The 24671-nt window shown below is 22.0% G+C and overlaps 9 protein-coding genes across 9 annotated transcripts; 2 read left to right on the top strand and 7 right to left on the bottom strand. All coding sequences in view use genetic code 6, as the record gives it.

Annotated features, from left to right (window-relative positions):
- Window positions 1–163: 163 nt before the first annotated feature.
- Window positions 164–1408, bottom strand: TTHERM_00584590 (hypothetical protein; the record flags this gene model as incomplete). The annotated part of the gene is made up of 1 exon (XM_001032566.2): window positions 164–1408. Exon 1 carries the CDS (start codon window positions 1307–1309, stop codon window positions 164–166), a length of 1146 nt encoding a protein of 381 aa, XP_001032566.2. The 5' UTR covers window positions 1310–1408.
- A 1865-nt stretch (window positions 1409–3273) lies between these two features.
- TTHERM_00584580 (hypothetical protein) lies at window positions 3274–4377 on the bottom strand (the record flags this gene model as incomplete). Its single annotated transcript, XM_001032565.1, has 1 exon — window positions 3274–4377. One exon carries the CDS (start codon window positions 4375–4377, stop codon window positions 3274–3276), a length of 1104 nt encoding a protein of 367 aa, XP_001032565.1.
- Window positions 4378–7085: 2708 nt separating this feature from the next.
- Window positions 7086–8237, bottom strand: TTHERM_00584570 (hypothetical protein; the record flags this gene model as incomplete). The annotated part of the gene is made up of 1 exon (XM_001032564.2): window positions 7086–8237. Exon 1 carries the CDS (start codon window positions 8184–8186, stop codon window positions 7086–7088), a length of 1101 nt encoding a protein of 366 aa, XP_001032564.2. The 5' UTR covers window positions 8187–8237.
- Window positions 8238–10135: 1898 nt separating this feature from the next.
- TTHERM_000584569 (hypothetical protein) lies at window positions 10136–10872 on the bottom strand (the record flags this gene model as incomplete). The annotated part of the gene is made up of 4 exons (XM_012799633.1): window positions 10136–10344; window positions 10411–10557; window positions 10690–10713; window positions 10761–10872. The coding sequence occupies 4 exons, from the start codon at window positions 10870–10872 to the stop codon at window positions 10136–10138; spliced, it is 492 nt and encodes a 163-aa protein (XP_012655087.1).
- A 1477-nt stretch (window positions 10873–12349) lies between these two features.
- Window positions 12350–13537, bottom strand: TTHERM_00584560 (hypothetical protein; the record flags this gene model as incomplete). The annotated part of the gene is made up of 2 exons (XM_001032563.2): window positions 12350–12996; window positions 13105–13537. 2 exons carry the CDS (start codon window positions 13535–13537, stop codon window positions 12350–12352), a joined length of 1080 nt encoding a protein of 359 aa, XP_001032563.2.
- A 465-nt stretch (window positions 13538–14002) lies between these two features.
- TTHERM_00584550 (ThiF family protein) lies at window positions 14003–15382 on the bottom strand (the record flags this gene model as incomplete). The annotated part of the gene is made up of 1 exon (XM_001032562.3): window positions 14003–15382. The coding sequence occupies one exon, from the start codon at window positions 15380–15382 to the stop codon at window positions 14003–14005; it is 1380 nt and encodes a 459-aa protein (XP_001032562.1).
- A 1118-nt stretch (window positions 15383–16500) lies between these two features.
- On the top strand, window positions 16501–20847 carry TTHERM_00584540 (cation channel family protein; the record flags this gene model as incomplete). Its single annotated transcript, XM_001032561.2, has 6 exons — window positions 16501–16548; window positions 16615–17547; window positions 17743–18061; window positions 18131–18430; window positions 18609–19048; window positions 19102–20847. 6 exons carry the CDS (start codon window positions 16501–16503, stop codon window positions 20845–20847), a joined length of 3786 nt encoding a protein of 1261 aa, XP_001032561.2.
- A 1198-nt stretch (window positions 20848–22045) lies between these two features.
- Window positions 22046–22337, bottom strand: TTHERM_000584531 (hypothetical protein; the record flags this gene model as incomplete). Its single annotated transcript, XM_012799632.1, has 2 exons — window positions 22046–22080; window positions 22169–22337. 2 exons carry the CDS (start codon window positions 22335–22337, stop codon window positions 22046–22048), a joined length of 204 nt encoding a protein of 67 aa, XP_012655086.1.
- A 923-nt stretch (window positions 22338–23260) lies between these two features.
- On the top strand, window positions 23261–24405 carry TTHERM_00584530 (hypothetical protein; the record flags this gene model as incomplete). The annotated part of the gene is made up of 2 exons (XM_001032560.2): window positions 23261–24301; window positions 24355–24405. 2 exons carry the CDS (start codon window positions 23261–23263, stop codon window positions 24403–24405), a joined length of 1092 nt encoding a protein of 363 aa, XP_001032560.2.
- Between the last annotated feature and the right edge of the window lie 266 nt (window positions 24406–24671).

Raw genomic sequence — 24671 nt, 5'->3', positions numbered from 1 at the left:
TATAAAATAATAAGAATTATTAGAAAAACAAAAATATTTATTTATTTATTTAAGTAAAATTTTTATATTTATCAATATTAGTTTTTTTAAATATTTTTGAAATTCAAATAAACAAAAATTTATTTTCGTTTTGATTAAATTGTTTTTTCGCTAAAAAGATTTATCAGTAATTTTATTTTTTAATTTTTTTTTATTTTGCAGCAGCTTTTTAATCTGAATAATACTTTTCAATGAAAATTTCAGAGTAGATTTCAGATTCAAAATTAGTCTAAGACGGAATTGAGCTTAGAGTTTAATCATTTTGGTTTGCTCTTACCTCTTTTAATTTTTATAGTTGCTCTGGTGATATTTAAATTTATAATACATATCCAACCAAATCATCGTCTTATAAAAATTCAGGTTTTTCAGGCCAATCAATAAATTAAACTTTAAACGTGACATTCAAATGTATTTGATCTGAGGTAACTAAAGGCTACTCAAAGATCACACTGCCCTTTGATTATCCAAAAAATTTAAATTTTAAGATTGCCTCTTCAATCCTCTCTTTACCCAAGAGTCTTGAAACTTAAGTGATTTATTGCAAAATCTCATATTAAGAAGGGTTATTAATACAGATACCTACTGCATCAAAAACAGAGTAGCTTACTTTATATTTTTTTATTTGAAGATCTCCTTCTTCAAAATCTGCAGAAAATATTCCTATGAGCAGAAGGTCATCTTCCTTGAAATGCTATTTAGTGTATTCATCGATGTACTATTCATAATTATATAATGCCTACTGAATGTCTTCTTGACTTATAATTCTGGCTTTTAGTTTAACACTTTACTATTACCAATATAGTTATTTTTGATTTACATAATTCTGATAAATTTGCATTTATTCACCTAATTCTTTTAATCTGATATCGCTACTTTAGTTAAAATAATCAATCAAAAATTAAAAATCTTTTAATCCGCTTCCATATTTACTTTCAATATTTAACTCTATTTATTTTTATTTATAATTGTTAACAATAGAGTTGATAGATAGATTTTATTTATATATTGGTACTAATTCTTATTCGTAAATGCTTGAGAAATCTCTGTATTAGGTTTCTATTTAAACATATCCTTAAATTATAAATTGATGGTTTAGAATATGTCTATTTTGATAAATTGGCACAATAATTAAATTCTGGCTTTTAAATTGCTTGCTTTTTGTATTTTTTATTTTAGCCATTTGTTTTTTTAATTTCAACCCAAAGTATTCTTAATCTTTTAAGGAAGTTTACATTTAGATTTCTTAACTTGAGGATAAAAAAAGTGACATATGAATTATTTGTTAGTATTTTTTTATTTGCTCTTACTTTGTTTATTTATTTTCCAGTTATGTTTGATTGTAATTTTTTAAGATAATCTTATATTAGGAGATGTTTTTCTTTTTTACAGTGCTTTACAACAAAATCCTTTATAGCGAACGATGGTTATACACTAAATTACTAATTTAACTAGGACAGTAACTATACTATTTTTAAAATTCATAACGAGTGTCTATAATTTTTTGAGGGTTGATTCGAGATCAATTTGTGGAAATTAGATGATTAAAAGTAATCATTATATTTTTAATTAAAAAGTAAATTATAGAATACATAATTACAATTTATAAAAAGAAGAAATCCCCTTATTATTAATAATAACAAAGTAAGCTACCTTTTCCTTATACTTTTACAATACTTATTAATTTTGTGAAATCATACTTTTTTTGATACGTAAAGTATTTCAAAAAGTAAGCAGATAAAATATAAAATTAAATAAATTATTCATTAGGGTTGATGAATGATATAATCAGTTAACTAATTTATCATCTTATTTTATAGATTGAACTTTAATTTCAATAAGAGGCTGGCTGTTTAATTTCACTTCATTTCCTTTAATTTTACTTACATGGGCTAGCTATAAAATGAAAATAATCAGTATTCTCAAAATTTCATTCAGTGAAATAAAATAGCAAGTTTTCTCTATAACATCATCAATCTTATCTACAACATTTTAGGAAACCGTTTATGTTTTTTTTATGAAATTTTAACCTGTTTGTGGTTGATTTATTATACTCTCTAAAGCAACAAAAACCATAAATAAAATTTTTTTTTCTATCAGATTACCTAAAATATAAAAAATCTTTAATTAAGAAAGATCGACAATTACTTGTGGTGAATAAAAAATTTTGATAGTAACGCAAAAATCTTTGAATTTGTACAAAAATTTTGAACAATTGAATGAATGACTGATTTAATATTTTTATTACAAAAGAGACAATAACAAATATTTAGTCTGGAATACTCATTTAAATAATAAATAAGTTTATTCTGCATTTTATTTGTAAAAAATAATCAATTGAATATTTATTTTTCAAATGTAAAGCTTAACTATTTGTAATCAAAGTGATGTGACAAAAAACCTTGAAATACAAACTTAAATGCGTACTTAAAAGTTCTAATAGGAATTTTTTTAAAATTCGACTTTATAATATTTTATAAAGGTTTTGAGAGAGATAATTTAGAAATATTACAAAAAACTAAAATATCAAATTAGAATTATAAGCAAAGTTTTACATTTGAATTACCTTATTCGTGTTAATCCAAGTAAATACTAAAATTATTTGTTTTTGTTAAAAAAATATTCAGAAAAATTGATAAAATAAGCTTGATGGCAATCTGATTTCAAACATTCTAGCTTATTGATTAATAAAAAATAGTATTTTTATAATAAAATTTTTTATAGACTTTAATTTAGTATTGAAATAAATTTAAGAATGCTAAATAGATATTTTTTGTTTATAATAATTTCAGGTATTATTCGAATTAGCAATTTATTAATTTCCCTTTTCAGCTTTTTTTTTGTCAGAATACCATAAATAAAAATCTTAAATATTACGATAATACTTTATTTAAAATTTTTAGTAAAAATATATTTTATTTAAGCTGTTTTTAACCATCTTTAAAGCATTTTCTCTTAAAAGAAGAGGATAATTTTTGAGTTTATTCAACTAAAACCAAATCAGTAAAATTGATTATAACTTAGAATTGTATTTTTTCTATACCAAGGAAATAAAGATTTGTTTAAAACCAAAAATTTTAAATTTAGAAGTACTTATTGATAAACAAATACACCATACAATTAAGTTGAATTATTTTTTATTATTTAATATAAGTATCAGTAAATAGTAATAAAGTAGGTTAATTAATTAATATAATTTTGTTAACTTGTTTTTTTGATATAATGTAAATTATTGTATCATGAGCTATCTTAAGCAAGAGGATAGAACTTTTCTAAAAACATTTCTGAATGCACTTCGTTTTGAAATTAATCAAATAAATTAGAGTATTAATGATTTTTTTATTGATTTTAAGATTCTCTAGTTTCAAAAATGAGCTAAAGTTATTCTTAACTTAACTCAATTTTTGTAATTTAGGCATAAATATCTCTTTTACCAATATATTCAGGTCTTTATGGCCATTCCACTATTTCGATGTTCATATTTGAAATGCATTATATACCATCTGTAGTTAGAATTGGTTATTAATAAGAAACATAACCATCTTAGAGAAGTTATAATCTTTCAATGGTCCTTTTAAGTCTTTGATGTCCTTGAGTTCTGGTTTCTTTCATTAATGTTTCTAGTAGTTTTTATTTAGATACCTTTCTAATATCTATTCCCATAAAGTTAACTAATGAATCAGAAATGTAGTATTTTTTAATATCCATGTCTTAATTTTCATAGTTAACACCGCAAATTTTTACAATTAAGAAATCTGAATCTTTATAATTTTTCTTAAGATGCTCATTTAAATATTATTCATAATCTCTTTAAGATTGTAAAATATCTTCTTCATTAATTATTCTAGACATCAATCTGTATTAAATGTCCTTGTAATGAGAAATATTTTAATTGCATTAATATTAATAAGATGAGAGCAATTAGCCTAAGTACTGATAATCTTAATTAGGTATATTAGAAAAGTAATCTATGAGGAAGTTAAAATCTTTCAAGCCGCTTTAAAGTTTAGTCTCAAGATTTAATTCAACTCTTTTCTTTTCGTAGTTCATAACAGTTGAGCTTATAGAGAATGCTTATTCATACAAAGGAACGAGATCTTAGTCAAATGGGCTCTAATAATCTCTGTAATTGGTTTCAATCTAGAGGAATCCAAAAATCATAAATTTATCATCAAAGATAAATTTATTATAGGTAATAGGAGCAATCACGAAAGGAATTTGTTTAAATTTTTTACTCTTAGATTTATTCAGTTTTGCAATAGATTTTTTAATATTAATACCAATTTATTCAGGAGCTGAGAATTTATTTTAGTAGACAACTTAGTTTTTTTGAGAAGACATTCTTTATTTAATATTGAGTTTTTTTTATTTTTTTTAATTAAAAATTATTTATTCTTCAAAATGACTGAATCAATTTAAACTAATCAATTAAATCAACTATAACAGCGAAGGCAAGTAAAAAATAATAAATTAAGTTATTGTTGTGTTTAATTTTTTTGAAATAGAAATTAACAGTAAAAGTATAATTTTGAAAAAAATCAACCTCAGTTTTATTAATAATAAAAAGCTTAGTGATAAACTTGACATTTTCTAAATCAAAGAATTAGCTACAAAAAAGGAAAATAAATTACTCATTTATATTATCTTAATAAAGTAAGAATTTATAATACTTAGAGACTGAAATCATTTAATTAATTTGTAAAAATTTGTAAATAGGTATCTGTAAATATATTAAAGTCTGTTAATTAATATTAGTTATACATGAATTAATTATATATTAGATAAATGTAATCAAATTTTTTGCATAAATTCCATCATTTAGGTTTAGTTAATAAATTAGTATGAAATATCAAAAAAATGTATATTTATATAGTCATTTGTTACATTTTAATTTAAGGTCATTAAACATACTTTTCGATTTATAATAAATTCTGTTTGTCTATTTAAACATGTGTTTAAATTTTAAAAAGACATTAATATTTTTTATTAACTCGGAGATCTTGAAAAAATAGACAATATGATCAATTGAATTTATAAATTAACTATTATCAGTAAATCAAAGATATGTTAAACTGGAAAAAAATCTATAAAAAAAATAAAAAACCACTTATTGTTCTTTCGCCATTTTATAATTAGTTAAACACTTATTTTATTTCTCCTATAATTATGGATCTCATTGAATAATTCATAATTACTTAGATTTTATGGAGGAGAGCTAAAATTAAAAATTCATTACACTTAATAATTTTTTTAAAACTTTATAAAAAGACTGTTTTAATTTACGAATAAAACATCAATTGATTAGTTCTAATCAATTTAACAATTTTTTTAATTGTGATGATATTATCCATTCATTTTGAGAAATATTACATTCTACTAATCATTTTTATAGTGAGTAAAATTATTTAAATATTTAGTGCATTAATCTTATTCTATTCGAATTTCTATTAAATATTTGGTAATACTTTTACCAAGTTTAGTGAAAGGAATAAAAAAATTTTTTAAACAATTTTAGTAATATTATTTATTTTGGAAATGAAAATTTGGAATAAAATTAGAATACTTTTTAAATAAATATGAAGTTTTCTCTTGCTTAACATCAGTATTTTGCTTTAAGATAGGTATTGAATATGTACCATGCCAACTAAAAAAAGTTATTTGTGAAATTAAATAAACTACTCTGTATAACCAATACTTTAAAAAAGTGAATTATTATCAGAATATATGGACAAATATTAATCTTTGATAAACATTTATCAAATTCTAATCAGAGGATTACACACTTACAGTGTAAAAAAAATTAAAGTATTTATTTGATCGTCATCTCAGCAAGGTATGAAGAATCAAATCTATATTTTTTGATAAAATACGGGTTTTTATTTTGAAAATATAAAGAGAAAAAATACAATAAAAAAATAGTAATTCAAAAATTAAAGTGCTAATAAAAAATAATATTTGTAACCAATAATATCATTTATTCATCATATTATTTAATTCAAGTTAAATATTCTTTTCTAAGCGAGTAAATTTTTTTTGTAAATGTTTTTTTGATTTTAGTTAATATGTATAAAAGATTAATAAAAAATCATAATCTAATAAATATTAAAATTTATTTCAACTTATATAAAATTATTTGAAGAAAATTCCATTAATATGCCGATTTTTATATTTAATTGCTTAATACCTTTTATAAATAGCTCATTTTTGCTATTCAATATCATTTAAAATTTATTGTTTTTATTTTAACATTTGATAAATTAAGTAGAAAATCTAATTAGATTCCCTGATAGCAAACAACGAAAATAGAAATTTACCACCTGATAAGGGAAAAATATAGATAATTAGGAAGTAGATCAGGGTTCAAACATTAAGCATTAAAATTTATTTTTAAATTATATTTTAGTATTACAATTTAGAATAAGAAAATGTTAAATCATATTGAAAAATATTCAAAATTTTTAAGAAATCATGAATACATTTAAGATTTTTCAAAATTAATAAATTTGGAATTTTTATTTCTTTGAAAGATAAAATACATACCCAATTTATCAATTTCGGTAAATATTTTCAATTGTGAAAATAAATTAAATTAGCTAAATTTGTTAATTTCAATATTTATTTACTGATTTACAGCTAAGCTTATGGTATTTATAAATAAGTCAATGTATCATTAAATATTCATGGAGTTTAATGAATTAATTAAGAATGTTATGCCTGATCCCTAATCAGGACCAATACAATTTAAAAGTTAGATAAGTCAATGAGCTTTAATCTTTATTCATGTAGATTGGTGGGTTTAAAAATTAAATAAATTTAATCAGAAATGAATAATTTATAATAGACAGATTTTTGGGTAGTACTATTTATTTTTAAATTAATAATTCATATTTTAAAGAATTAAGCAAAATAAAATACCAGAAATGCAAATATGCATGTAAATATTTAGAAAGATTATTAAATTTTATATTACAAATTATTTTAAGTAGATATTAATAAAAGTATTTGGAAATTTAGTGATATATAAAGTATAAATTAATTTTTTTTATATGTCATTAATTAAATTGTTATTTATATTTTAAATATGACTGCATGCTTGGGTAAAATTTTTCTAGAAATATTTCAGACTATACCTCTTACTCAAAATGCACTAAATTATTAGTTTGTTAGATATTTAAATTTTTTTTCTTAGCTTCTCTTAATTTTAGTATTGATTAAATTTATTTAGGGCATACTGTAATCTTGCAAACGAACCCAAACAAATCAAAGTTTTCTAAAAAATCAGGTTTATTAGGCCACTCTAAGAGATCAATATCAATTTAGGAATTAAATTAAATAGACTCTTGAGTAATTAGAGGCTATTAATAAGATATTTTTCTTTCGCTTAGGAGCTTCATCTTTTCAAGCGCCTTTTATAATCTATGAACACCTTGGAGTCTTGTTTCTTAGGTCAAAGCTTATAGTAACTTAAGGCTTGAAGAATTTTTCAAATCAATCCCTAAGAGTTAGAGCAAAGAAAGTGATGCTTTATATTTTTTAATTTCGTAATCAAGTGTCTCGTAATTTATTGTGGTAAATATCAATAAGTAGAATTCGTTCTATCCAACATTTTACTGCACATAATTATCTACATAGCTTTCATAATCTCTGATAGAATTCAAAATATCTTCTTCATTTAAAATTCTAGATTTTAGTTTATCTTAAATTTCTTTAAAGTGTTATTATTGTTGAATACAGTGTTGCTAGTAAATCATAAGCTATTAACCTAAATCTCTATAATTTTAATCAGGAATTCTGTTAAAGTGGTTTATCAGAAATGAAAAATCTTTCATGCCGCTTTGAAGAGTAGTTTCAACACTCATCTCAACCATTTTTTTATCTTAACTTAGTACTATAGATTTCACACTAAACATCTAATCATGTACAGGGATCAAGTCTTACTCATACAGGTTATCAAAGTTTTTGTATTACGTTTCGATTTGAACATATCCAAAGAGCATAAATTTATGATCAAACGAAAATCTATTTTAATAGATAGGCACAATAGCAAATGGTTTTTATTTATAAAATTTACTCTTTGTTTTTTTGACTTTAGCAATTTATCTTTTTGTTTTGATTCCATTTAATTCGTATTAATCTTATTGATCAATCATTTTTAATATTGCTTATTTATGTTTTTTGATTAAAGCTCGTTTATCAAGATTTTCTAAATTAATTAGTTTATTCAAAATTGATACTAAAAATTTGCAATTTTATAGTAAAGAATCCACAAAAATATAAATTTATTTATATATTTATAATCACATATTTAATTTTTCTTTTCTAAAAAATAATATAGTATCTAAAAATTATTTACAGTATTACTATTTCATTCTAAAATATATTTTAGACGCTAATATTTATTTTATCAAATTGAAAATTAATGTATTTAATAATAAAAGAATTCTCAAAATCAAGCAAAAAATACTTTGTATTTAACTAACAATTAAAATGGAAAATATATATTCATTCAAGCTAATTAATTTTCTTACAAATTTATTTGATTAAATTATTTTGTATAAATACAATTAATTTACTTAATTTATTTCAAAAACTATGATTTTTATTCTTATTACATCAATATGATAATTTAATAAAAGTTTTGTAATTTACATTATTAAGTACTATTAAACTCCAAAATTATTAGTGTTTTAATATCTATTGATTGATTGCTTAATTGCTTGATCTTCTATTTTAAAAATGATCCTTAAGAGATTATAGCAACTTTTTGCAAAATTAATTTTTACATTTACCATGTAATTAAAGTTATTAGATCATTAATTTCTGGTCAAAAATTAGTTGCATTTAAATCTAATAAATAATTATTAATGTTACAACTTACAAATTCTTTTCAAATACTTACTTTTCAATTATTTCTTATTAATTAGCAACAAATTTTTAAAAATATGAATCTTTTGCAAATTTCTATCAAAATGCAGTTTTTAAACCAAGAAGATAATCACTTCCTTGTCATATATATATTTAGTATTAATAAAAATACTATTTATTTATGTCAGTAAAAAATAAAGTAAATGTTATTATAAATCTCTTTAGAAAATTTTTTTTGTCAAATTTTGATACTCTTTAAGAAGCTTTTCACTTTGAAAATTAGAAAAAATGAATATAAATTCTAAGTTAACTTTTTATAGAATATTTTATATAATATATTAATTTCTCAATAATTAAGATCAAAACAAACAACTGGGAATAAATTTTTTCATTCAAATTTTATCTAATTTTTCTAAATTTCTTAATTTATTCATAAGTAATTTAGTATTTAAAAAATCACAGTATTTTTATTTGATGATTTTGCTGATTATTTAATTTAATTTAAATATAGTTTTATAAACACTGTTTTATCAAGATAAATTAGTCATTATATCATGAATGTTATTTTTAAATTATATTTAAATTGATTATTTATTACATTTATTATTGATTATTTCATATTATAATTCATTTGATTTTTAAGAATAATAACTATTTGAGTGAATAAATTAATTTAAATTATGAAATTTAATAATTAAGTTAGTTAATAGTTCTTGATTAAATTGGAATAATAATCGTATAAAAAACAATTTATCCAATTCTTATTAAAATACTATGTTAATATTTAAAAATTAAAAAATTATTTACTTGCTAAGTGTTAATAGACTTTTAAATCAAAAAAAATAGTTTTTAAAAAAAATTTTTTGAAAACTAAATTAATTTTAAATATTTTTGAAAAAGTTTAATAATTCATAAATTCGTAAAAAAGTCTTTTTTTATTAATTAAAATACAATAATTTTCATAGATAACATATTATAGTTAGTTGATTCTTTAATATTAGTTATATACAGACTGACTTATAATCAAAAATTAGGTTCAATAAAAATAAGCTAAATTATTAAAATTTTTATAAAATTGAATGTAGAAATTTAAATGTTATTTAATTAATTTTTCTTAATATTTTTGAAAAATTCCTCTTTCTTTCCATCTTTCTTTATTTTAAATAAAATTATCATTTAAATGTTTATTTTCATCTTTTCTAATTTTAAATCATAAATCTTCTTCTACTTCTTTTCAATAATCTGGTTCATCTACATTACCTACATCTTAATCCTCATCTTCATCTTAATCCTCCTCTTCATCTTAATCCTCCTCTTCATCTTAATCATCATTTTCATCTTAATCCTCCTCCTCCTCTTCTTCTTCATAATCGTCTTCATCATCAGTATCTCCAAAATACCCACCATGAATATCATTTAAATGACTATAAATTTCATCGTGTTCTTCAGAATAAAAATAACAACGATAACAGTAAGATACTTTGCAGTTAGTACATAATATATTATTACACCCATCTATCCTCTCAGTTAAGACAGAACATTTAGGACAAAATCTAAAACCCTAAGATTATAAATCTTATCTGTAATCTTTTTGGTTTTCTATTTTCCAAGCTTAATAGTCTGAACACGAAAAACCTTCATGTAAAGTTTCACAACCTTTAATGCAAAAATGATATTTACAATATTAGCATTTATGTGAGATTTTTTTAATATTGTTGTCTTAAATAAATGAGAAACCACAATCAACTAACTTCTGATTTGCTTTTAATGTAATACCACTCTATTTACTTTACCTAAAATTTTCTTGTTCCTCTTATGTTAAATATATTTTATTATCGTTTTCAGTATCTAATATGTACTTTCCTTAACACTGAACAAGCTATTCAAAATTATCAGAGTTGCCAATATTTAATTTTTCATATTAAGTTAGAATATTTTTTTACTCTAGTTGAGCAATAATGTTTTATTCATCTTTAAGTATAAATATTATGTCCTCAAATTCTAAAACTTTTTTACAGTTTTCTTATGGACATATTATTTAATTTAATTCTAAATTTTTATTGCTCCTTAAACTATTTTTTAGGCTCAATTTTAAGCAATCTAAGCAAAACTAGCAATTACATTTTAAATTGTACATATCCTCACTATTTTCAGGGGTATCGAAGCATATTTTGCATTCATAAATTTCTTTTTATAGTTTTTACTAATCTTAAATAGCTTTCTTTTGAAACTCCTATTTAATTTTTAATTATTCTTAAAACTCACTCTAAAATATTGAAATATCTCTTTTTGAAATAACACTTTATATTAATTAAGCTGTGAGGAGATTCTCGCTACATTTGTTTGGGCATCTAATTTATTCATTCAGTATATCTTGAATTACTTATAAGTTTTCGAAACTTTCCTTTCTGTAAATAATTTATTATTTTAAGCAATCATTATGAAATATATGTTTGCATTTACAGCCTAAATATTGAGTAAAAATTAAAACTTTTTCTTAATTAAGTATATGTTGATGGCAAAAATAGCAACACTATTTTACTTTTAACTAAACTCTAGCTCTTATCTAGCAAAGCTACTAAATTTCCTATATTGCATTTAAAAAACTATCAAGTTATTCGTTTTGATTATTTTAATTTAGTAACTTTTCAATTACTTTTTTATATCTTTAACTTTATTCTAACATCTAATATTTTTTCTTTTTAGTTTTTTCACAAACTTTCCAAATAAAAAAATATTAAATATTATTTCAATATTCCTGAATATTAATTAAGTTTGATATATAAACATATATATTTATTTATTTGTAAAATCTTTAAAAATAATTTAGAATTTTACAGTATCTCAGATATTTAATAATTCTTTAAAAAGAATTCATTTAAAAAATGCAATATGATTTAAAAATTGAAGAAGATTTTTATTTTTTTGTAAGAAAATATTAAAAATTTTTTTTTTAAAAATAGTCAAATATTTATTTATAAAATTAGAGATAAACTATTAATTAATTTCTTTTTTATTGAGAATTAATTTTAAATTTATAAATATATAAAATACTTCATATAAATTCATCAATTCTAAGCCATTTATTTTACTCAATTTATGTTTTTTAATAGTTCATAATAAATAATTTACTAATAACAATGAGATTTAGAAATTAAAGAAAATTTTGATTTAAAATTATAAAAAGTTAAAATTGTTTATGAAAAAATAATAAAATAATTATTAAAATATGCAAGAAAAGTTATTATTTAGTTTTATTAATTCATTACAAGCATTAAATTAAATGAAATTATAAAATGCTCAATAAGAATAGATTAAATTATTTAAAAGAAAGTCAGTAAGATAATGAGTTATTATTAATTGTATAAAGTAATACGGCTGTAAATTTGTAAAAAAATTTACTAAATTATAAATTTGATTCATTGCTTTAGATAGAAAATTTAATAAATCATGAACATCTATTTAATTATTTATTTAAATGTCTTAAACTAAGCTCTTTTATTTTTTCTTATTCTTTTACTAATTATGGATAAAACTTTTCAATAAATATTTCTGTTTAAATTTAATAGTCTAGCAAGTTTTACATACTTAAAAAACCTTAAGATTTATTTGTTTGCTCTTATTTTCTTATTTCAATAATAGATTTTAATTAGTTTAAAGGAACATTTATTTTTATAATAACTCCTACTAAATCTATCTTTTATAAATAAGGTGGTCTTTATGGCCAATCAATATATTCATATTCAACTTATGGCGTAAAGTTGATGTAGTCTATGGTTGTAAAAGAATATTCATATGTTCTTTTAATTTCAAAATTTGAAGAAAATTCAAGTAAAGAAAAAACAGCTTTGAGCCTTTCTTTACCAAAAATATTAGAAATATTGAATGACTAGTGCAAAAGCTCTTATTCTTGGCTCATTTCTATTCCGAACAAGCTCAATAAAGCTCTAGAGATTATCATATTTCTTGGCTCAATATCTTAAGTTTCTATATTCAATGCGCTAAAACTAGCTAAAATGAACTCATCCTAACTCAACCGTTGTTTTACTTACTCAAAGAAAAAAGCTTGATAATCATCGATAGCTTAAGCGATATCTTTTTTTGAAATTATCTTTTAGTTTATTTATGATTATAAGTATTTTTAATTTTTTGTGATTTCATTTAATAGTTTTTAATACTTAGACAAAGATTAAGATAATATACAAAAATCAGCATTTGGCTATTGAGAAAAATAATCAATTAAAGTCTAAAAGTCCTTTAAGCCGCTAGATCCATTACACTACATGTTCATAATAATCATATCCAGGTTAGTGCTTTTTTCAATAGATTTTATAGAAACTATTTAATTTTAAATGCTTATCATATTTATTTCTTAATGATCAGAGTAATCTCTGTATTATGTCTCAACTTCAATAAAACCATGTATCATAAACATCTAATTATGATTGAAAACATTCTAGAAAATTGGAACAACAATTATTGGCTTTTATTTGAATGATTTATTATTGCTTTTTTTAAGCTTAGCAATATACTTTTTTATTTAAAAACCTTTTATTTCAGATGGTTTAACTAGGGTTTATATATTGCTATAACCCTCATTTTAAGATTAATCCTTTTTATCTTTTGAATTGTTCATTTTTGGTCAGATATATTTATATTTTGATGATAATTTATTTCATAAATTTTTTTAAAAAATCAGAATTATCTATTTTTATAAAAAAATTGATTCATTGAATGGTTGAATTGCTTTACTTTAATAAACATTGATAAATGGAAATGTTAATAAATGTAAACTTTTTGATATCCTTTATTTAATTTAATTTAATTACTTACTTTTAAATTACATAAAAATATTTTAGAAATTAAACATCATAATTTTGAATTAAATTAAGATTAAACAAACAATACTTACTTTAAATTAATTATTTAATCTTGAAGAAAGAATAAAAAATATTAAATTTGTTTGCAAAAATGATTTAGTTTTTTAAAAATTTATTTAATTTTTTAACAACATTTTGATAACTTTACTGACAAAACAACCAAATTATAAAAATATTTATCAATCATTATATTTCATAATAAATGCTCAAGTGGATTCTGATCATTTATACAAAATAGGCTTTTTTGAAATAAAGTTTCTGTAGATTTACTGCTTTTCTTCTACTTTTTATAAGATTTCTTTAGGATAAGCCTCTTATACTTCTGTAAATTTGGTGAAAGTACAATGCTTTTTAGCATCTTAATAGTTTAATAAAACAAAATTTTCTGGCTTAAATGGCAATTCAGGATTCCAACGTACTACTAATCCTCCACAAACCTTTTTATCAGTGACAACTTCTTTCCAATCATAAACTTCTCTTGCAACTATATAGATATCCTCCATATCAAACTCAAGATCTTCATATGATATTCCAATTTTACGAGCTTCTTATTACAAATGATTAAAAAGTTTTGCATAATTTGCTTGTTTCACTTCATCGATTAAGAAGGGCTTGTAAAGTTAACCAGCTAAATCACAGAGCACATACGAACTTAAAGAATATGCAACTAAAGCAGGCATAGTTCCTAAAACAGGAACAATACGTAATCTGTAGTTTGAAAATACTTTATATTCATCTGGATTGCTTTCTTGGTGTTCCTTTAAAGGTAATAATTCTCTCTCACTACGCTCAACGCTAAGAACTACTTTAATCCCATCATGTACTTTATATTTTTTTAGTTTAGTACGAACTGCTCTTGATAAGTCATCATAATTAGTTTCAGAAATATCTCTGATTTGAATTCTGGTGGGATCAGCCTTCATTCCAGCTCCCATAGATGAAATTACCTTAATGCCATTTAATTTACAATATGCTAAAAGAGATACCTTAGCATCGATATTATCAATGCAATCAACCACATAAGTTGGTTTTATTATGGTTTTACCATCTTCGGCTAAGTCTTTGAAAAAGGTTTCAACATTATTTTTAGTAACATAATCTTCAACTATATCAACTCTAGTATGAGGAACTATTCTTTTAATGTAATCTTTAACGCATTCACATTTAGAGCGTCCAACATCTGCATGAGTTGCAAAAGCATGTCTGTTAAGGGAAGATAAAGATACTTAATCAAAATCAACTATTTTTAAATGTGCTACTCCAGAACGAGCCAAAGATGCAGCTACGTGAGAACCGACTCCTCCAACTCCAAATATTATTATGTAACTATCCTATATTTTTTTTTATCCTTCTTCACCAAAAAATTAAATATTTCTGACTAATTATTCCTTCATCATATTTTAATATTCTTGAGAAGAAAAGTTGTTTAAGTGTTTCTGATTACTTTCTTGAATCTCTATCTTCTACTATTTCTTTTTTTCTTTTAGCTTATCAATATCTATTTCATCATTGGCTTTCTTGTTGAGCAATTTGCTTGCTTGCAATCCTATTAGCAAACCAGCACCTAAGCCTAGTATAGAATAAGTTATTTTTTCAGACATGATTATGATTCCTAAAATAAAATGGAAAATTAAAAATTATTATTTATTATTTATTCAATAAATCAGTAAAGATTTAGATAAATAAGTATACAATTAAGCTGTGGAATAATTTGATCTTAATCATTATTTTTATCTATTTAAAAAATTCATAAGTTAAATTAATTCCAGAAAAAAACAATTACAAAAATTAAATTATCAAGTAATTAAAAATCTCTCGTAGGTTTAAATAAAATTCTTAATTAATAATTAAATTATCTCTTGTTTTAATATTGTTTAAAATATTTAAACAAGTGTTATTTAAATTAGATTTATATAAATTTTAATGGTATGTTAGTTAAAAATTAACATACAATAAATCCAAATTAATTAACTCTAAAATTTCAAAATTTATTAATCAACACTAAAAGCAATAATATTTGAGTTGGTATTAATTAGCTAATGAGGAAATTATTTACATGTATTTTCTTTGAAAACAACTGAATTTTTGTTTGAATTAAATAATTTTTTCTGAATCAAAAACTGGAAAACACTATTGGTTATATTTATTTATACCTTTTAGTCAAAATTTACATAAATAATCTATTATAAAAACATAGTCTTCTGGTAAATTAGCAAATTGAGGTGGGAGAGGCATCCATTAATCAGGATTATAGATATTTATTATATAAAATAAAAATATTTACTTTTTAGATAATAAATTATTTGTATATTAATATGAAAAATCAACTTAAAAAATGTAAATTAAGAGTAAAAAATACAATTTAATTAAATTTTAACCTATTTTTATAATATTTTATATTTTTACTACAAAATAATAAATAGACTATGAAGCATAAAGTTTTAATGAAGTTTTGCTTTAATTTTTAAACAATTTTATTCATTTTTAATCAATAATAAAAGAGATGTAGTTGTATTGTTAAAATATCGAAAGTAGAATGATTTTTTATAATAAAAATTTAGTGATTTTTTTATGGAATATAGAAGGTAGGTTAATTATTTTTATATTGAATAATAACTGGTAAAGCATTTTGATAATTAAAAATCACTTAATTAATAATTGTTATATTAAAAGTAGAAGCTGTAAAGTAAAGAAAAAAATCAAAAAGCCTTTTAATTACATGAAAGCTAAAAGCTAGCAAACGGTCTAATATACGTTTTCTGGTGTTGTAAAATATTTTAAATTAAAATTATTAAAGAATAGCTATATTTTTCATTTTTATTGATTATTTTAGGATATATTTTAAACAAGAGGTCCCTAATTTAATTTTAACAATTAAGTAGAAGCTTCTAAAACAGGAGATAATGATGATTATTTATCTAAATTTCCAGAAAGTTTTAAGAAAATAGATGATAGCGCTAAAAGAGCAAGTAAAGAGTTAAAAAAACGATTATCTTCTAGTAAAAAAGAAGATCATAATAAGGTTAGCATGCAAGCCTCAATTGAAGAATTTAAATAATATAATTAAAATTTCTAATCAAACAGTTAAATACCATCAAATTAGGAATAATCATTTACTAATGGATTTGGCACTAATAAAATTTTAGCATTAGATTGCACTCAATCATTACTTCCTATTCCAAAATAGTAAAGCAGAGTAAGATAAAGAAGTGAACTGAGTAATTCAATAGCTTCAAGCGGAAGTCTAGCTGATGATGATGCTAATGTAGATAACTCTAGTTAAGCTAATCCTTCATCTCACTTTAAAAAAAAAATAAATAATGCAATTAACAAACATAAAGAACTAAAAAATGTTCCATAAAGGTTGTCAACTTAAAAATTTACTTTTTTAAATAACTAAAAGAAGAAATCTTCTTAAAATATTCAAGATAAAGCGAATATAAACACTTCTACTTACGATTAGGAAATAGTTTCAATGAAAAAGAATAAAAGAAGAAATAATGTTGTTATGCTTGATAAGCGTAAATAGATTTGGACTAAAAATTGGGTTTAAATTATTTATTACATTGGAAAAATGAGGCAATTAATGAATTAAGCAATTCTATTTTTTAGGCCTTAGCTACTTACAAAATGGTAGCTAAATGCGATTAATGATCCTTCTTGTGATTTTTCAAATGTGTACCATTAGCACTAAAATGCTGATTATGTTAAGTAATACTCTTATCAGAAGTATTAAAGATTCCTCTCTTTCAGAACATATAAAAAAGTTAAAAAATTCACTTTACAAAATTTTAGTTGCTTAGTAAATTTATATTAGAGATTCTCATTTTATATAAGAAAATTTGAAGTTGAGCTCTTTTAATTTCTACCAATTTTTAATCAGCTTTAAAAATTTTATGTTTTTTGGGAATTAATCATATTTGTGTGTGCTGTAATCAACATGATATATATCCCTTTATAGATTACTTTTGGGTTTGAAAGAGGTCCTTTTTTTTCTATTTACTTTGAGTATGTTTGCGTCTTTGTCTTCTGTATAGATATATTCATTCGTTCAAACACATAATACAACGAATAAGGAAATAAGATAGAAGTGCACAAGCAGATTCTTTAAAATTACATTAAAAAAAGATTAGTGATTGATATAATAAGTCTTATTTCTCTAAATAGAACATATTTTAAATCAAATTTTTGCAGCTTATTATTTTTTTTAAGAATCTTTTACTCAACTAGAATCGTAGATATATTTAAAGAGTAATTTTTACTGAGAGTTCATATTTCAGGTATATTTAAATTATTTCATCTATCATTTTTATAAAAAAATACACATTTATTTTTTGCATGTATCTTAGGTATAATTTCTCTGATACTTCTCTTCTCTCAAGCTCTATACTTCTGCCACATATTTTCATGCAGTTTTCTTTACTTGGGTTTGTATTAGAAGTCATTTGGAGAAGGATGGCTTGTTACTTTTTAGTTGGATTAGTCTAGTAATCTTGAATAATACTTACATAGCTATTACTTTTCTGTTGTAACGATGACTACAATCGGTTACGGAGATTATACAGCTAAAACTTCTATAGAATATTGCTTTATGATCGTCTTTATGATTGTTTCATGTGGTATATTTGGATACACTATAAATTCTATTGGTAAATTACTCTTGAATAATATTATATTGATTAGTGATTGTTAAAGAAAAAAAATAAATTTAAAAAAAGTATTCTTTGAAATTTAAGGAAATTAGCTTTTTTTATTTTTCCATGTTTATTATAGCTATGAATTTAAAAAGAATATTTAAATATTAAATAATACAATTTTATAAATTAGGTAATATTTTATATGATTTCAAGCTAAAAAGAGATTAGTTTTTATAGTAGTTAGCCTAAATAAATAAATATTTTAAATTCTATAACACTGATTTAACTTTATAAAGCAGAGCAAGAAAATATATTGAATATACATACAGTGATAATATTTAAGACACAAATATCTCTGCATCTTCTTTAGATTCTTTGTCACCTTACCTTCAATTAGAGATCAAATATGATGCTTATAAAAAAGCGATTGTTAAATGTTAGATAATCAAATAATATTTTTCTACTCCCTTTATTGAATCTCTAGCTACTAAAATAAAGGAGACTATTCTTTCTCCTGATTAGCTAATCCTTGAAGAAGGATAGAACAAAGAACCTCACATATATTTTGTAAACTCAGGTATGGTAAAAATATTTTCAGCCAAAAATGATGACTCTCCAACAGAATTGAAAGTAAAATCGTTTTTATTTGTTACTTTAGGTTATTTAAATAAATTAAAATTCAGAAATTAGTAAACGGAGATGTCTTTGGAATAGAAGAATTCTTTTTAGAAAAATATGATGTTCCTTTTAGTGTTAAAAGTATTGGAGTTACTAGTCTCCTTTCATTTACTTTAACTGATTTTTAAGATATGCTAAAGAAATACCCTGATCAAGTTGAAATGTATTGCTATCTTAAGGATTCACTCCAACACAATAAAGATTTTAGTAAACTTCAGCTTTCGTGCTTTTCGTGCGCTTAATATAATCACTGTGTAAATGAGTGCCCTTATTTGTTTTATGGTACCAAACCATAAAAAATCATAAGGCAATATTTAAATGATATTGATAAAATTATTAGTACATTTTAGAGATAGAGTAGACCACGTTTTAATTCTCGCTTCTTGAATGAAGAAGTTAGAGAAAGAGCTGACTGTTTCTTTATGGATTACTAAGATGATTTATCGTTTATTGGATACACTGATTCAGAAGAAGAAGATGATGATGAAGAAGATGATGAAGATGAAGTAGATGTAAAAACTTAAAATGAAAACCATTAAGGAGTTTCTGTGCAAAGTACCAGTCAAGCAAATTTATAGTCATAGCAGTTAAAGTAGCAATCTAATCCTAATTTAGAAGATAAAAAACAAAAGGACGATAGGAATCAAAAGGAAGATAGACCAAGTGGTCTTCCATTACAAAAAACAAATTCCTTATCAAGCTCTGTTAAAATGGATTAGGAGAGTTTTTTACCACCTTAAAAGTAAGCCGAAAACTATGTTTACAGTAATTGTAATATTCCGAAATCTATATCTAATTTGCCGGAAATTAAAGAAAGTCAGTTAAAGATAGCTTAAATGGATATTTAAAATGTTAAATCTATCATTGCACCTTAAGAATCTAATATTTTATCAATTCCGAGTAATTTAAATCCTGGGTAAATAGAGAGAAAGAAGTAAAGATCATTCACTTCTATAAACAATATATCTTCTAGTTAAGGAGATTTAGAATTAAGACCTTAATAAGTTTATTAAAATGTTAACATAACATCTAAATATGGTAGTATAAGTAGATAATAACTTTAATAAGGATACATAAATGCATCAAGTAGGAAATTTAGCTAAGAGAATGATTCCTGTAACAGTATAACAGTTGTAAAGCAGTAAAGCAAAAGAAATATTGGTAGACAAGTTTCCAGAGAAAATAAAGATATTGAATTAAGGGATAGGAAAAGCACTAAAAATCTTGATTCGTAATCAGGTGGAGGAGGATTTTCTAAAAATTATAATTAGGATCTAGATATGAACTTCAAAAACCTAAATAATCCTTAAAATAAAGTATCAAGTCAGTTTGATAGTATACAACAAGTTTAATCAGTTTTTCAACCATAATAACAAATTAATATAGATTTAAAAGACTTATTTTAATTACTACAAAGCTATAATATGAATAATTAAATTCCAAACTCTACATAATCAAAGAATTTAAAAGATATTGAGAGTAAAAAATTAGATTTAGATGTCTAACCCAGCTCTAAATAGCGCTAAATACCAGATAAAGAAGAGAGCAGATTGTATAGAATGAAAACCACAAAAAAAGAATAAGAATAGCTATATGATATAGAATTAGATAAAATTTAAAATTATGAAATCTATTTTCCTAAATACAACATAGAAAACGTTTTGAAAAAATTAAAATAATAAGAAATATCAATAAACATTAAAAATTACCTCTTTAAAACATGCTAAAATTTCTTTCCCTTAGCAAAATGAAATCGTTTTCATTCATTTAATTTTTTATGTTATTTATAAACAAAAAATATATATGGCTAGGATTATGCCAAAAAAATACATTTATTGAATTTATTTTATCTAAACATTAAAAATAAATAAATAGGTGTGTATTAATTAAATTTTATTAAACTTTTTTTTGAGATCAATAATTAATTTTTAAATATTTACCGGCCCCAGACCCAATCTAAAAAATTTAATGTATGCCCCGTGGGGCAGTTGTGTAATTTTCTATTATATATTTTTATATAATAAAATTTAATTACTTAATGAACTTTTTTTCTTTCTACTCAGCTAAGAAGCCAATTAAATAAATTTAAATGTAAAATAATAAATGCCATTCACTTATCTAGTCGTTTCCAAACGACGAAATTTTTGAATGGCATTTTGCTATATATACACCCATTATATCCTACTTGATTACATAAATTTTGTTAAATATTTTCATTTTTTAAATGTTTTATAGCCTTAAATTTAAAATCTATTTTTATTGATAATTAGTGTAAATAAAATATGCATTAAGTAATTTAATTATTAGTTGCATAGAATTAACAAAAATGTATTTAATTTTATTCATTAAACCATTAAAATAATCTGTAGATCAAAATGAATAATAAATTATTAAATATTTATTTTTAGATTTTAAAAGTGATCAAATTTATCTTCCATTTTGATTTGCTTAAATTTTATACAATTTCTTCTAAATCTATCAACTTACTTACTAATTTTTGATTTAGAAAAAATATTTACTTTCATATCTACAAAAAGAAAGATAAAATAGTCTATTAAAGATTCATTTTTCTTAGTTACAATTAATATTTAGTAAAAAGATTTAAATTAACTAACTAAATAAGCTTAAATTAATTAAAAAAGTAGAATATGAATACTATTAATTAATTCAATAATAATAAAATCTACTTAGTACTGAAGATTTTAATGGTCCTTTAATGGATAGTTGTTGTTTTAGACTATAAGTTTTTAAATTATTTTCTAAAGCCATCTGTTGTAGGAATAATGTGCATCTATACTTTAACTTTGTAAGCGAAAGAAAAATCAAATTATAAATATATAATGGCTGCTGGGTTTTTTTTTTCTGTTGGAGGTGATACACTTCTTCTTGTAGAAAATCTTGACTTCTTTTTGTATGGTCTAATAAGCTTTGCTTTATCTCATATTTGTTTCATCTTTGCTTATCTTCAAAGTGTTTAGTTTAACCTAAAAAGAATTTTAAAGATTACTCTACCATTGACTACTCTCAATTTTATTATTGGCAAATTTATGTTCTCATATCTCACTAATTTACCAAACTTTTAATAATTCATGGTAACTCCTCTAGCTGTCTATATAATCTTGATTTCTTTACATGCTGTAATCGCTTCTGCTAGAGAAAAGACTTCCTCTAAAAGTTATATTTATGCTCTATTAGGAGGATACTTCTTTATTGCATCTGACTCAATTCTCTCTTTAAACATATTTGCAGGATTTAGCCATCCAATTATTCTATTTTTGATAATGTTTACTTACTATGTCTCTGAATATTTTATTTTGATATCTACTGTCTACCATTTAAGCTATGAAATTACATAAGAAAAGATACAAGTAAAATCAAAAATTTAATGAACTTTTTGAAGAGCTCAAAATTTATAAAATTTTTTTGTAAATTTGTATGTAAATAAAATCTTATTTTAACAAAAAGTTAATATTTACTAAGCAGTTTATAAATATATAAAATAAAACAAGTAACATTTTATTAAACTATATATATGATATGAACTTTTATAATCAAATAAACTTACTTAAAATTAAAAAAATTTATTTTATCTTTGACCTTTATTTCAATAAATCATCTCAAAAATAAAAGGCTTTATTTAAAGCTAAACCTTATTTATTTATTAAAAAGTAATGAGCTTTGCACAAAATATTTATTTAAACTTGTTTTAATTTAATTAAGTTGTGGTAAAATGTTAGATTTTTAGTTATTAAAATAATATGATAATACATTAGAAAAATATTAATATTATTTTATTTAATTTTAGTAATTAACTTTTTTTGTTTATTATTATTCCTAAATTATCTTCTTAAGACATAAAGATAATAATAATAATAATTACTCTTGAAAAAAGTAGAAAAAATTATCTTCTGAAGTTTCATAATAAAAAAGGAATTATTCAAATGGATTTTTAGTATTTATTATTTTTTTTGGTTTTTGTTATGGTAAAAATTAAAATCTATTTTAATTAATATGTAAATTTAAAGAAATTTAAAATTTTTTTGAAGTAATAATTAGACCAATTTATGAATTTCTGATAGCAATTATTAATTTTTTAAAATATCTACATTTAAACAACTTTTGGAAAAATTAAAGAAAAAAAGAATATCATTTAAACTTTATAAAATGTAGAAGGGAACATAAAATGCTCCTAAATCAAGTTTATAGTAACAGACTAAACCATAGATGCCTAAACATAATATGACAGTTGTTGAATTATAAACTCCGCATATGAAAATTCCTGGTGTTTAAAAATACTCTCATGATGAACTTAAATTAATGCTAGAAAAAGCAAAATAAAATCCTGCAGTTCATGAAGGTTTTTACCTTAAAATTTAAAATTATGACTTTTAAGTAGATGAATGGGAATTAGAAACAGGTAATTGTTAACCTCATACTGATGAAAGCAAATTAAATTTGAGACCTAAAACAGCAGTTACAGCTGATCAAAGGAGAATAGAGCTTGCAAAAAAAAGTTAATAAGCTAGATAATAAATGCAAGAAAAGTATGAAAAAGAATAAAATCCTACTTTTAAAAGACCTACGACAGCAAAAGTAGTTTCAAAGAAAAAAATAGATTCTGCAAAAGAAAGCAAATAATAAACAAATAATATAATTGAAAATGAACCAGAAGTAAATTCTGAGCACGAAGATAATTAAGAAGAAGAATAATAAGAGTAAGAGGACAATTAAGAAAATAATTAAGAAAATTAAGAAGAACCTGAAGAGTAGCAAAATGCTGAATAGTAAAATGCTGATGAAGAAGATGAAAAAAATGATATCAAAAGTAAATAAACCTCAACAAGATCAATAGCTGAAAATTCTAAAAAATAATAAACATAGAAATAAGTAAAAGAAAAAGCAAGTAGTAAAACTCAAATTAAAAACTAAGAAATAGACTAATAAGAAGAAGATAATGATGATGATGAAAATAACAGTTATAAAATTTAAAAGATATCAAAAGAAAAGTAAAAATAAAATTAGAAAAAGAATTTACTAAAGGAAGATGAAATGGATGATGATTTTAATGAAGATGATTTTAATAATTAAATTGAATAATTTAGTATCAGTTAAGCTTTCAATCAAAGTAATTATTCTCAAATGTCTAAAGGTAAATAAAAGTAATCTGTAAAACCTAAAGGTCCATACAAATCAGATGTAGCAAATGTAAATATAAAATATCATTTAATATATTTTTCTTATTCAATTTAATTAAATAGATGATGAGTAGTATGTTTTCAGAGATATCTGGTTTTGAAACTGACATATGAAATTATATCTTAGAACATTTATTTATATTAGAGCATTTGAATTAAAAAAGACCAAATACTTAATTAATTATTTTTCATATTTTCATAATAATAATATAAAATTAAAGATATTTGGTTTAAGCTATATATTTAACAAAATGTTTTGAGTTTTTTAACTTAGACTTGAAATAATATTCAATAATTATAATTATAATTATTTGTTTAATTAATTATAAAATAAATTATCAAATTGTTAAGAGTAAAATAAGAAATATTTTTGATAATTA

This window comes from Tetrahymena thermophila (genome assembly GCF_000189635.1).
Source record: "Tetrahymena thermophila SB210 genomic scaffold scf_8254444, whole genome shotgun sequence".
NCBI classification, from domain to species: domain Eukaryota; phylum Ciliophora; class Oligohymenophorea; order Hymenostomatida; family Tetrahymenidae; genus Tetrahymena; species Tetrahymena thermophila.
Note: the sequence above shows the minus strand (reverse complement) of the source record. Positions and strands in the feature narration are given on the sequence as shown.